Here is a 13683-nt window from a genome sequence, read left to right as displayed (position 1 = left end):
AGGTGCTGGGTGAGCAGAAGATGAGCCCAAAGGGAAGTCCCGGGGGGCAGCATGCAGGGCAGTCACAGCACAGACCCTGGGGCCGGCAGACACGGGTTCAAACCCTGGCTCCCCACTTCCTAGGTGACTGAAGCCTCTGGGCCTTGGGTTCCCTCCGTGTGAAACAGATCTGATACCAAAACCTATCTTGCTGGGTTGGCATGAGCACTGAATCAAACCGTGCACATAATAGCTGGTGCTGTGCCTGGTACACAGATGCTTTCTAAATATCAGGTAAAAATATGAGCATGACATTATCTCCTCTGGAACAGAGGCATAATGAACCACATCCATCACCCTACAGTCACAAGGACATCTGTCTCATTGTCCCCATGTCTCAGGTTCTCTCACTTTCTCCTGGACAGTGGGGAGCACTGCCAGACTCTGCCTCTCTGATCCCACTTTCTTTTTTATTTTTTGAGACAGAGTCTCTGTTGCCCAGGCTGGAGTGCAGTGGTGCAATCTCAGCTCAGTGTAACCTCTGTCCCCCGGGTTCAAGCAATTCTCCTGCCTCAGCCTCCCAAGGGGCAGGGATTACAGGCGTGCACCCCATGCCTGACTAATTTATTTTGTATTTTTAGTAGAGATGGGGTTTTGCCCTGTTGGCTAGGCTTGTCTTGAACTCCTAACCTCAAGTGATCCACCTGTCTCGGCCTCCCAAAGTGCTGGGATTACAAGTGTGAGCACCATGCCTGGCTTATCCCGCTTTCTGACTTTGGCCACTGTATTTAAGGGGATACACTGGCGGTGTCATTATCACTGGGGAAACTAAGGCCAGGGAGTCATGCCTTATGGGCTGGGACTGTTTCCACAGCTGCTTTCTCGTAAGCTTTCGCGGCCCACCCTCTCAGCATGAAGGACAGGGATGGCTGTCGCTGGCAGGCCCAGGCCCAGGCCCAGCCCCTCAGCCAGGTGGGGTGGCCGGAGGATGCCACGCAGCACTGGCTCCCTGGCCCAGGGCTCACCGCTCTCATCCAGGGCCTCCAGGCGCACTGTCTGGTGGGGCGCGGGGCCGTCCACCACTCCCTCCAGGATGCCTTGGACCAGGGCGGGCTGGCTGCCTGGGCAAACCCCGAGGTGCTCACCCAGCCGTAGTTCAGGCCTTGGCCATCCCCACAAGAAAGTTCCACCAGGGGAAGGAAAATGAAGCCTCAGGTGGACTGGGCACCATGGCTCACACCTGTAATCCCAGCACTTTGGGAGGCCGAGGCGGACAGATTGCCTGAGGTCAGCAGTTCAAGACCAGCCTGGTCAACAAAGTGAAACCCCTTCTGTAATAAAAATACAAAAATTAGCCGGGCGTGGAGGCGGGCGCCTGTAATCACAGCTACTCGGGAAGCTGAGGCAGGAGAATGGCTTGAGCCCAGGAGGCGGAGGTTGCAGTGAGCCAAGATCATACCACTGCACTCCAGCCTGGGCGACTGAGTGAGACTCTGTGTCCAAAAAAAAAAAAAAAAGAAGAAGAAGAAGCCACCTCAGGTGACTGCAGGATTTCCTCCAGGGCTCCCTGATGCGCAGGTGAGATTCCCCAGGAAATGTGCCCTCCTTTCATTTTCCTGGCTGGTTCCACAAGCCTGGGCCACCACCCTGAGCATGCGATGAGGGATCCCCACAGGCAGGGGTGCTTGAGGGGCCCCAGGAGCTTCCCTCTGGGGAGGAGAGGGGCCCACCCCTTCCCAGCAGCCCTCTGAGCCCACGAGTGCTTGGCCACAGCCTCTGCCTAAAGAAAGCATCCCCCTTGGAGACACGTGGACATCAGAAGAAACCTTTCCTTGTTGCCAGGACAAACCCTGTTCTTATTAGAACCAAGGCCAGTTTTCCTAATGCATGCAGGGAGGACAGCACAGATCAATGAAACCTGCAGATAATCCACAAGGCTCATTTCCCAGAGCTGGGAAATTTCCTTCCCTGCCAACACTTTTCCTGAAAGTTCTTCAGAATGAGTCAAACAGTTTAAGTCTGTCTTGCACTCTCCTTTTAGTGAAAGAGTTCAATGAGGAAGGAGAGGAAGTGGAGCAGGTGCTTAGTGTCCAAGCTGGAAAAGTGGCCGTGGTTAACCAAGAGTAGATGTAGAAGCACAGGCGGCCGCGGGTCCAGGTGAGCCCGTTCTACGACGGCATGGCCGCTGACGCGAGCAGAGGCTCCTCTCCTCTCCCTTCAAAGACTGACTTCTTCTGGTCTTTCATTCATTAGAATAAAATCGACAGAGCACCACCTGAGAAGCCCTGCACTTTCCCTTACCTGGATGGCGGACTCTGTAGATTCCGCCGAGATTTGAGCCTCATGGAGAACATGTTCTTGGCGTGCATGCTGCTGAGAGCTGCGAAGAACACAGAGACGGTCAACTGGCAAAGTGGCTCTTGAGCGTGGGTGGGAGAAGCCCCCACATGTCTGAGTCAGTGACACCTGGACACTACACTTGCGGCATCCTGCTGAGGTGGCTGTTGGGGTTTTCTTTCCTTTCCTTTTATTCCACTGTTTCTGAATCACAAATAAAGATCCTTGATCTGATACAGGGCAGCCGTGTTGCTTCTAGGTGTTGGGAAATTCAATTTAGGAACCTAAAAATGGAAAGTCCCAGGACATCTCCATGGCTTGGGACCCACAGGAGAGCATCGTTGACATTGGGGAAATCTTAAACATGTAGAAACCTTCAGGACTATCTTAGTCAGGGCACAGGGCACAGCACCCCGGGGTGCAGAGTGGAGAGTTCACCACTACAGCCTGGAATCGCCTCTGTGACGCCTTCTTCACGACCCTTGGCTGCCTTCACGGCTGGAAGACTGGGGCTCAGACCCCAACATGGCCATAGCCTAGCAACAAGCTTCACCTCCCTGAACTGCAATTTCTCCATCTGTGCCTTTCTCCCAGGAGTGTCCAGGCTCTTGAACACTCCTCTCCTTGACATAGGTCTCCTTGACCATGGGCTCAGGGCTCAAACCACAACATGAACAAGCCCTGTGTCCTGAAATAAGCAGGTCCCTTTGCTGAGGTCCAAAGGCTGTGAGTCCTGCACGAGCCTGAAGTGGTGCAGGTCCCTGGTCACACTAGAGGTGTAGAGCTTGGGGATCTGAATGTGCTGCTTGCCTTGGACATCAAACGTCTCATGGGCTGCCTGGAAGAAGCTAGAGCAGATGGGGGTTAATGGTTCCCTAAATGATGGGGCCAACCGAGTCACTAAAGAGCTAAGGAGACACTGAGTGGATCCAAAGTGGACCCACCACTGTGTGGTGCCTATCCCCAGGCTCTCTATGGCTGAAACACACAGTAGTTAAGAGGTGTCCTAGGTAGTCAGTGGGGGATAGACTTTAACCAGAAGCTCCCTAAGGGCACGGGGGTACCTGTGCCACCTTCTCCCCCAGAGTTGTGTGCACAGGCTGGGGGGCTGAGGGAGAGCAGCAGTGACCTGAGCCCTCAGGCCCGTGGCCCTGGCCCATGTCTGGGACCACATCTACAGGACCAGGGGCAGAGGTCATGGCACCCAGGATGCCCAGCACAGATGTCCTAGGCATGAATGCACCCTGTCATGTCCCTGCTGTGGGGCAGCTCTGGCTGGGAACTGACCTTGAAGGTTTGCACGGCCCAGCTGCAGAAGGCATCCTCCTGCCCACTGAGCTTATCCTCTTCCCCCGTCGGGGTGAGCTGAGAGGCCCCCAGGTGGGAGCTTCTGGTTGAGGTCAGGAGTAAAGGCTCAGAACTGAGGGCACTTGCTGGAGCTGAAGTCAAACACAGCATACCTGCCCGAGGACACACAGAGACTGGTGTCCCACGTAAGCAGCACCTGGCACCCAGCACCCAGCACCAACAGCCTGGAGGGCCAGCCCCAGACTCTTCCTCTCCAGCTGGAGCATGGAGCTGGACCTCCTTCTGGTCCTCTTGATCCCCCAGCCTTGTCACCAACTCCTATGACCACCTCACGCTTGGCCTGCAGACCTGTGAGAGGGACTCGGTTTCTGTGGCTTGACCCGTGACACACTCCGAGGGCAAACCTCTGAGCCAGGATCCCTCTGTGCCTGGTCAGCTCTGAGAAGACCCCATATGCACACCCAGTTCCATCCCCTGAACCCAGACTTTGGGTACACAGGGAAGGGCTAGGACGTGTAGGAGGAAGGAAGAAGCTTTACCTGAATTTGTTGGTGAGCAGTTTTAACATGAAGAGGGATTTCTTCAGTTTCTAGATAGAAAGGGAACGACAGTGTTCTCAGACCAGGATGAAAAAACAAAATAACAACCAAAAAAACACTGCTTTTTCCCTTCTTCTGGAAAACTGGCCACAGCAGGCAGGAGATGGCTCCCAGCCCACAATGAAAGTTGGTTTACATATGGGGCCACCTGGCCAAGAACCTGGTTGTCAGCTGACAAGTTTAGCTTGTCTCTCACCCCAGCTAAACCATAGCAACTCGTGTGGGCCCTGCCCCTTGGTGGGAGACCCAGAACAGCCTGGCCTCCTCCCATCCAGCCCTGGCAGAGGGGGCCTGCCTTATAGCAGGGCATCTCCAGAGGGCCTCCTAATGGGCCGTGATTCTCTTCTGGTTTGGAACCTGGTAGAAGCAACAGCAATTGGTCCTATAGTCTCTGAAATCAGGCTGGCTCTCCAGGAACCCAAGACGATCCCAGGAGGTGTGTGACCCAGCAGAACTAGCGTCAAATCCCATGGTGAGTATTTACTCCCTTTTCATAATTTATTTTTTAGTTCTTCCCCTTCAATTACATTTTCATTCTTCTGAGCACTGGAGAGACAGTCTCAAATTGGTGCTAATGGACCTTTAATACCTCTCTTATTGCCTGTCACTCTTTTTAAAACACAAAGAAAGAGCAGGCCTTGGTTAGGGAATAGCATCTAACTACAATTCATTAATTTCATGTTGTTTTCATTGAATTTATGTTTTGCTGGCTTTCCATTTGTGAGAGTGATACAAGTTTCCTTTAAACATGAATTCATAAATACAAACAGGTAGGCCATTCAGAGAAATATATAAAATATGTCATAGGAAAGATGATACTCCCATATGGCAATAATTATGACAAATGACCTGAGTGACCCAGAGTGACCTGAGCACTGACTCCCAAACGCCCTCCGTAGGACGTCCTGCATCCCCCAGACCCTTTCCTGGGTCCTCCTGCACCATAACACTCCCTAGACCATCCAGACCTCAGGCCACCCACCTCTCTGTTGCCAGAGCAGTCTCCATTCCTGAACCTGCTGGTCACCACCAACAGCAGCTGCTCCTCCTCCAGGCAGCTCAGCCCGTACTCGTCCATGCAGAGAATCTGGACCGTACCCAGGTGGACACAAGCCCTCAGCTCCCAGTAGACACTTTGGGCTTCCTCCCACACCTCCTGCCGGCCGGGACTCCTGTGCTCATCTGTCTCTCCCAGTGCCCAGCACAGGCGTGGCACAGAGGAAGTGAATGGACTGATTTGAACACATCATCCTCGATTCTCCTTCCCCGCTGAAGCCCTGCAGCTCACCCATCAGCGAGTCCTGGAGGCTCTGCCTCCAAAATACTGTCTATCCCATGTCCAAACGCCTCTCATCACGTCCACTGCTACTTGCAATTGTGTGTGTGTGTGGAAACATTTCCACAAAATTGGAATGAGCAGGTCACAGCGGCCCCTGGAGGCAATGGCCGGGGAAATGTGCCCTCGCCTTGTTATTCTATCCGGGCCCACCCAGCTGAGGATGGGGGACCTGCCACCACTCTCCTGGCAGTTCCGGACTCCTGGGAGCCAGCAGCTGAGGACCCAAGAGTGTTTTCAGCGACCTGGCTGACCTGGCCATCAGTCACTCCCACCTTGGCCTAGGCCTCTATGCAGCACAGATCACAGCTCATTCCAACCTGGCATTACACTGGCCTGTGCCGTGTCCTCAGGGTCACATCCGTCTCCCAGAAGCCGTGCGACCCTGGAAAACCCATCAACCTGTCTAACAGTCAGGTTCCTCCTCTGTGCATTAACAGTGACATTGACGCCTGCTTTGCAGGGCGCTGGGAGGGTAGAGGGAGGTGTACGCTGGGGAGCTCCCCAAGGGCAAGGCCCTGCGTCACTCACTGTCAAAGCCTCAGAGCCTCAGATCCTGGCACTGGCCCAGAATGTGGCCACCATTCGGTAAGAGTTGGATTTGATCCATTAGTGCTGAAGGCAGGGGCTAGAGCTTAGACAGACCCCCTGTGTCCTGTCTTCTTTATCTGCAGCTTACACATCCTTGTCCCTTTCACATGCACCCTGCAGAGCAGTTGTTCACTGAGCTTCAACAAAATGCAGTAAGAGCAGCTGATGGATATTGAGGCCTGGATCCACTGTCAAAGTGTTTCTCAAACTGTGCTCTGTGGAACACCATGGAAAACATTTACTGTATAAGTTTGAAAATCCCAAGAGCTGGGCATGGTGGCTCATGCCTGTAATCCCAGCACTTTGGGAGGCTAAGGTGGGCAGATCATAAGGTCAGGAGATGGAGACCATCCTGGCCAAACTGATGAAACCCCATCTCTACTAAAATACAAAAATTCAAAAATTAGCCAGGCGTGGTGGCAAGCGCCTGTAGTCCCAGCTACTCCGGAGGCTGAGGCAGGACAATTGCTTGAACCCGGGAGGCAGAAGTTGCAGTGAGCCGAGATCCTGCCACTGTACTCTAGCCTAGGCTAGAGCAAAACTTCCGTCTAAAAAATAAAGAAAGAAAAGAAAATCCATGCCCACAGGTCTATCCTTGTGTACGAGCAATCAGCTCTACCATTCAGCCCAGGTGTGTGTTTGCTGGACCATCTGGAGGAAGCTGAGGTGACATGAGCTGAAGGCAAAGGGTGAGTCTGAGGTGGGATCTTGGGACAGACATGAGAAGTTGGGCAAAAATGGGTGAAATCAAATACATTTCACCATATTAATATAATTACAGCCTTAATAACCTTAGATAACAGTTCACATTATTATTTAATTAATAGGATTCTACCCACGTTAAATTTCTTAATTTTTTTAAGAGAGAAAGTCTCACTCTGTCACGCAGGCTGGAGTACAGTGGTGCAGTCATGGCTCACTGCTTCCTGGAACTCATGGGCTCCAGCAATCCTGCCTCAGCCTCCTGACTAGGTGGGACCATAGGCACACGCCACCAGGCCTGGCTAATTTCTTTGACTTTTCTCTACAGCCAGGGTCCACCTATGTTTCCCAGGCTGGTCTCAGACCTCTAGACTCAAGTGAACCTGAACCTCCTGCCTCGACCTCTCAGATTGCTGGGATTACAGGTGTGAGCCACCACACCTGGCCTAAATTTCTTATGTGCCGTGGTACTACAAAACATCATTATTAGGGGCAGCTGGATGGAAGGTGTAGGACGACACTGTAGTGCCTTTTTAAATTTTCTGTATATCTAAAACCATTTCAATAGGAAACATTTATTTAAAACACGGAGGTGGTTATCCTTCCATGAGTGTGAAGTACAAAGGCAGGCTCATGGTGTCGTGAGAATTCAGAACGCTGGTAGTGGGACTTGGGGTGCTGCGAGGGGCTGGGCATGGTTGGCTTTGTGATCTGGGGGCTGGTGTGTTCCATCTGTGAATGTCTTTTGAGCTGCACACATTCAGAAGAGCCACGGACCCAGCTGCTCTGTTTGAAATAGTGGGGGAACCAAGGGCCCCCCCAATCCAGGTCCGTCGGGAGCCGGGGCATCGAGTTCCACTGCAGGAATCTCCAGGAACCCTGAGGTCCTCCCTGAGCCAGGGCCGGGCTGGGCACACCCTGAGTGCCCACATGGTAGGTGTCTTCCCGGACAGCCCCACCAGGACAGGGTGTCGAAGGACCAGGTGCCCGTGGCGGGGAAGCTGACCAAATGTGCTGCTGGAACCGGGCTGGTGGGCTGGGAGGGGCCTGCCTGTCCCCCTCCCAGAGGGTCTTCCTGCCATGTGAAGCCAGCACAGGCCTGGGTGCCGAGGACCCTTGCTCGGGTTTGGCTGAAAGGAAAACAGACGTGGTCAGGGTGAGCCTGACCCCCGGGCTGGGGAAGCAGGGCACTGCAGGGCAAGGAGGGTCCCTGAGCCGGGGTCTCCCTGTGCCCGCTTACCTGGTCATTCAACATCTGGAGAAGCCAGCCAAATGAGGAACCCTGTGCGCATAGACCTTCCTTGTTGTGAAAGGAGGAACAGAGGTGCTCAGGGACCCCTGGGCTGCCCTAAAAACCTCCCTCCCTCTTCCACAGTCAGCCCTTCTGGAAGGAAGGAAAGAAGGAAGGTTTCTTTCTGCAGAAAGCTGCTTTTTGACTTGTTCTGAAGCTGGGGAGGGTCACCAGAGCTGAGCTCGCCTGTGGTGCCTATGTCACCGTCCATGCTCAGGATGTGCATCTGTCCACCTCACCCACCCGCCAAAGCGGGGCTTGACGTTTCCTCCAGCTGGAGACCTGGGCCACTGACATGGCCTGGCCTGTTTGTTGTACTCTGGCTGAGCGTACCTGGAATTTTCTGGGGTTTTTCGCCTTGATTTCTTGAATGTTCAGGAGGACTGACCACACCTGCATCCAGACGTTCATGGGAATGCCCTTATACACTCGCTTCATCAGCTGTGGGCAGAAAACGATCTGGTGTCACAGGCCCTGCGACAACCCCAGCAAGAACCAGAGCCTGAGGATTCTGGAAATCTTTGGTTTTGGCCCCATGATTCCTCAGTAGAGGTGACGTCAAGCTGGGACAGGGTCTCCCTTCCCAGGATTGAAAGAGTGGATGGACACTCAGAGTCGGAACTCTGACCTGGATTCCTTCGGGTCACCAGGAGGCTTCCCTAACCCTGAGCTCCGGGTGGCCCCAGCCCTAGATACAGATTCCCTCCTAGCAAGGTGACGCTTGCATGTACAGGCAGCAAAGCTGGCGACCAGGCCTGCAGTCCTCTGGGTGAGGACCGTGTGCCACCCGCCCTCTGAGAGGCTGACGGTGCCAGGTCACAGCCATGGGTGCCTGTCCCCTGTCTCTGCAGAGAGTGATTCTGGGGGCCTCTCCCTCCACACATGACCTTTTTACTGTTCTTATATGTCTCCCATTGTCCTAGCATTTTCATCCACTTGTTCACGCATCTCATCTCCCGCCTCATTTGCTGTCAAATGAGGAATGTTGGTGTTAGGGGAGCTGCCAGGCCTCCCAGAGCCGCCCGTGGGTGCTGGGTCTTGGGCTCTGAAGCCCCAGTGGGACCCAGCTGGAGGGAGCCGGGGAAGGGCAGACCCTAAGGGCTGAGAGCCTTTGAGCAAATGAGCACCAGTGGGCTGGCTTTGGGACCCCGGGATGTGCCATCCTCAGGCCACAGACATACCAGTCGTAAGTCAGACCCCAGCCTCTAGGTGGTGACCTGACACAAGTGAGCAGCCACCGCCAAGCCACAAATGTGATTCTCACTTTGGAATTTCATCAAACTGCAAGATGAAGGGACTGCTGCCCCTCCCAGTGACAGCGCGTTGCCCTCACCCACCGCTGCCCAGGCCCACTGCCTCCTCCGCCTCATCAATGACCTGCCGGGTCCCCCTGTCCCTGGACCAGTCCCCCAAGCATCAGGCTCTTACCTTCGCCTCCCGGGCGCTGACAGGGGGCAGCTTTGTCTCACTGTAAGGCAACCCAGGCAGAGCTGAGGACCTGCACAGAGCCTGGAGTCCAGGTTAGGGAGTCGACCCCCAGAAAGGACTGGCTCTGTCCCCATCCAGCTCAGGGCTCAGCCCGGGAGAAGGCACAGGGAAGGGAGGACAAGGGTCTTCCTGTGGGGCTGACTCCCAGGAGGGGTCAGGACCTGGGAGTAGAGGAAGTGCAGGGTCAGCCTGGGCGGGGTTACTGGGGCCCCTGGTGTGGGGGTCAGTCAGGCTGCACAATGGGGCTGCCCGTCCTGGACTGGAGGTGGTGCTTTCTGCTGGAGCTGAGAAAAGTCAACCCTGAGATGGGATGGGGGCCGCCCAGGGTGGGTGACCGGGCCCTGACAGGAGTCCCTCAGGGAGTGACCACGTGATGTAGACCCACCAGGTTCTAGGGAGCCTACCCTGAGACCTGCCAAGTGCACCCAGGGTGCACCCGGGGCCCATCCCACCTGACATTCCCAAGGCCCTCGCAGGGTGTGACCTCCCAGCGTCCACCTGCCTCTCCCTGCACCTGAGCCACACACCTTACATTTCAGAAGTGGCACGGCTCATAAGCTTCCTCCCACCCTACCTCCCCGGGATCCTCTGTCTCCCCATCCTATAATCCCTGAGGGATGGGCTCTAGGCTGGGCTCCTCTTTGGTTTTTATTTTTTATTTTATTTTATTTATTTTTATTTTTTTGAAATGGAGTCTCCCTCTGTCACCCAGGCTGGAGTGCAGTAGCATGATCTCGGTTCACTGTAAGCTCCGCCTCCAGGGTTCACGCCATTCCCCTGCCTCATCCTCCTGAGTAGCTGGGACTACAGGTGCCCGCCACCACACCTGGCTAATTTTTTTTTTTTTAGTAGAGACAGAGTTTCACCATGTTAGCCAGGATGGTCTCGATCTCCTGACCTTGTGATCTGCCTGCCTCGGCCTCCCAAAGTGCTGAGATTACAGGCATGAGCGACCACAGCCAGCCCTAGGCTCTTCTTACCTGGCCCCAGATCCCTTCCCACCACCAGACTCAAGATCTGCTGCCTCCCTGGCCTCTCCGTGAAATGCCCAGAACGAGGGCCTGCCCGTCTTCTCCCCCATTTCCCTAAGGCCACAGCCCCCACTGTCCCCATGCCTTTCCCACTTCCCCATGGGGACAGTGAGGGCTGTAGCTGTAAGGAAATGGGGGAGAACAGGGGCAGGTGGGCCCTCAGAGACCAGAGACCTGCTGGACAATAGGCCCGAGGCTGGGCCAGGCATCCCCTCACCCTGTGGCCACAACCCTTGGATCTCACTGGGGTTGTCTCCAAGTAGACAGGGCCAACCCTCAGGCTGCCCCGCTCCTCTTGTGCTGACTTGGAGACAGAACTGCTGAGAGTCCAGGGGCCTGACCTAGCCCAGTCTCCATTCCCACCCACTCCCTAGATGGGCCCCGCACCTCTGGCCTAACAACCACCTCGGGCTGGACCTGCAGGGGAGCCAGGGAGGAGTTCTGACCCTGGAAAGGAGGTTGGCCCGACCTGGGGAGACACGTCCTGCCTCAGAATGGCCTTCCTAAAAGCAAACCCATCCCTGCGCTGAGACAGGTGATTTAGGGGCTGAGGGGAGCACAGAGGACTCACTGCACAATCCCAAAGCGATCAATGCTGTTGTAGATTCCAACAGGCTCGGGCCCCATGTCCTCTGGCAGCCCAGCTCGGTGTCCCTGTAACCCAGAGGAAGCCTTGGTGAGGGGTCCAAGGTAAAGGGTGCAAGGGCCTGGGGGTAGTGGCCACCCGTGCCCACCCTGTGCTCCTAGGGAGCCCAGGACCCTTTGACCAGGGTGCACTGGAAGAGGCCTCCCTCCAAGGAGCAGACTGACCTGTACCTTCTCATAGTTCATAATGATATCCTCTCGCTCCTCCAAAGTATCTGCGTCCTCTACCATGTCCATCCTGTGAGACAACAACGTCTAAAGGTTACACTGTACCTGAGAACTTCGGCGAACACCTGAACTGCTCCTGCCTGGCTCCCAGATGCTGCCTGGCTGTGTAACAGTCATTCCGCCACTGCCCTCAGGTGAAAAGGGGCCAGACCCAGTGGCCCACACCTGCACGAGTCTCTGGAGTCTCAAGCCCCAGCAGGGGTGGGCATCTTCCCAAGGACTTGAGGACAGTGGGACCTGGACAGAGAATCCTGTTGTCCCCAAATGCCATGAAATGGGGACACACCTGCCCTGGCAGTTTCAATGGTGTCCACCTGCCAAGGGTGAAGGGTCCATGATGGGCTATTCCAGGGATGTGGAGGCAGACTGGGGAGAGGGCCCAGAGGTCTCTGTACGATCTGCCTCCTGGGATGCTCAGGGACCACAGAGATGTCCAGTTTCCTACGGGGAACAAGATCTCTCCTGAGTACTCCGTTCTGCTCCACTCATCACTTGGGCTACCGTGGCCCTTCAGTCTGAACAGTGAAGCCACTTTAGGAACAACAGGTTTAGGGGATGAAAATAAGCTACTGTCTCCAAAGCAGTCTCTGTGCTCGTGGAAACCACATCTCTTGGGGAGGGTCTGTGGACTCCACCATTCTGAGGTGTCCATACAGGACGGGGCCTCATTGTCCTGGGTCACTGAGGAAGAACAGTGGGTCCTTGGTCCTGGGGAACACCTAGATGCATCGTCCCTCCTGGGAACACTTGGGGCAAAAGGAGGGCAAGGCCTGGATAGGACCAGACAGAGAAAGAAATACTTGGGGACAACCCCAGTTCCTGGACCCCTTTGAACAGGATGGAAGATAGTCTCCCTTCAGCCAGCTCTCCAGGGCTGCTTCATTTTCCACAGCTGCTCAAAGGCAGAAGGCTCCCCATGCCACTCCTGGACAAGCGACCATGTGTGTCCAGTGGGTCTCACAGGGACCATCAGGACCCAGCTTAGGCCCCAGCTTAGGCCTCATTCCCACCCACAGTGGATCCATCCCAGTGGCTCTGCCAGGGCCAGGCTCTGCCCCCTCGGGATCAGAAACCCTGGACAGATTTGGGATCTAGGGCAGGGAGACCACAGGGTTCAGGCCTTAAGTCCAGCCCTGCACAGGGCAGGGCTGAGAGCAAAACCCAGGGTCATGTCAGGCTTCCCGGGTCGATACCGCCTCTGACACCAGACGTCTCAGTTGTCAAATGGGTACACTTGGGAACAGCACCTACCCTATGGAGGCACCATGAGGACGAAAGAGACAATCGTCTACACAGGCAGTGCAGAATGGGTGCCCGGTGAGTGCTCGGGATGACCCTCCTCAGCAGGTGCCCAGAAGCCAACACAGCCCACCCCGTAGCCATTGTCCCCAAGTCAGCATGGAGGGAAGAGAGCAGGTCACACTCACCTGATTCTGATGAATCAGCTGGCCTGTGTTACGCCTCTCAGGGAGAAAACCTTTGAGTTCACAGAGCTGCTCCAGATACCACTGTGTGTGTGTAGCTGCTCTAGAACACAGAGGCAGGCTGGAGAGTGGATGGGTGCTAAGCACCAGAGACATTCTGAGGTCGTGGCACGCATCACAATGGGGCCTTGCCTGGGTCAGCAGGGCCCAGAGTCAGCATCCTCCACTGCCTGAGGCATCAACATGCCTGCCTACAGTGTGTATGTGCACACATGTATGTGGGTAAACATGTCTGTGCATGCATGTATTGCTTCTCTTGCCATGCTTGGCTGTCCCACTCATGTGCACCCAGTTCCTCATCACTGTCGCCCCCAGGGCCCAGGGCCAGAATCAGATCATCCATGGGTGCTCCCTGACCTCAGCCCTCCCTGCCCAAGGTGGTCCTGAGACACACCTGGGGTGGAGGGAAGTGACTGCTGCTGTTGAATCTCAGAATAAAAGTGCTAATACTATTACCTAATGCTCTTTTTAGTATCTCTAATGGTCTTTTCAAAATACTATCACTAGTGGTATCTCTTTTTCTATTTCTGATATTTTAACTGGGTATTTCTCTCCACGACCCTTGGTTATTCCAGCTAGAGGATCCTGCGGGGAAAGTGCCCGGCACACAGTAGGGCCTCACTCTTCTAGACATGTTTTCTAAAGTCTGGCTCATCTGTCCTTC

The 13683-nt window shown here is 55.0% G+C and overlaps 1 protein-coding gene across 1 annotated transcript in view; it reads right to left on the bottom strand.

Annotated features, from left to right (window-relative positions):
* The window catches only part of LOC112609247 (TBC1 domain family member 3G-like), a 368624-nt gene extending 357080 nt beyond the window's left edge, over positions 1-11544 (bottom strand). The window contains exons 1-2 of the mRNA XM_025361773.1: positions 11479-11544; positions 11234-11316 (exon numbers count right to left, since the gene is read on the bottom strand). Of these exons, the coding sequence (XP_025217558.1) occupies positions 11234-11316; positions 11479-11544 (149 nt within the window). The remainder of the gene's footprint in view (positions 1-11233; positions 11317-11478) is intronic.
* Between the last annotated feature and the right edge of the window lie 2139 nt (positions 11545-13683).

The sequence above is a fragment of the Theropithecus gelada genome, chromosome 16 (genome assembly GCF_003255815.1).
Source record: "Theropithecus gelada isolate Dixy chromosome 16, Tgel_1.0, whole genome shotgun sequence".
Taxonomy (NCBI): Eukaryota; Metazoa; Chordata; class Mammalia; order Primates; family Cercopithecidae; genus Theropithecus; species Theropithecus gelada.
The sequence above is the reverse complement of the archived record's forward strand: the minus strand, read 5'-3'. Positions and strand labels throughout refer to the sequence as shown.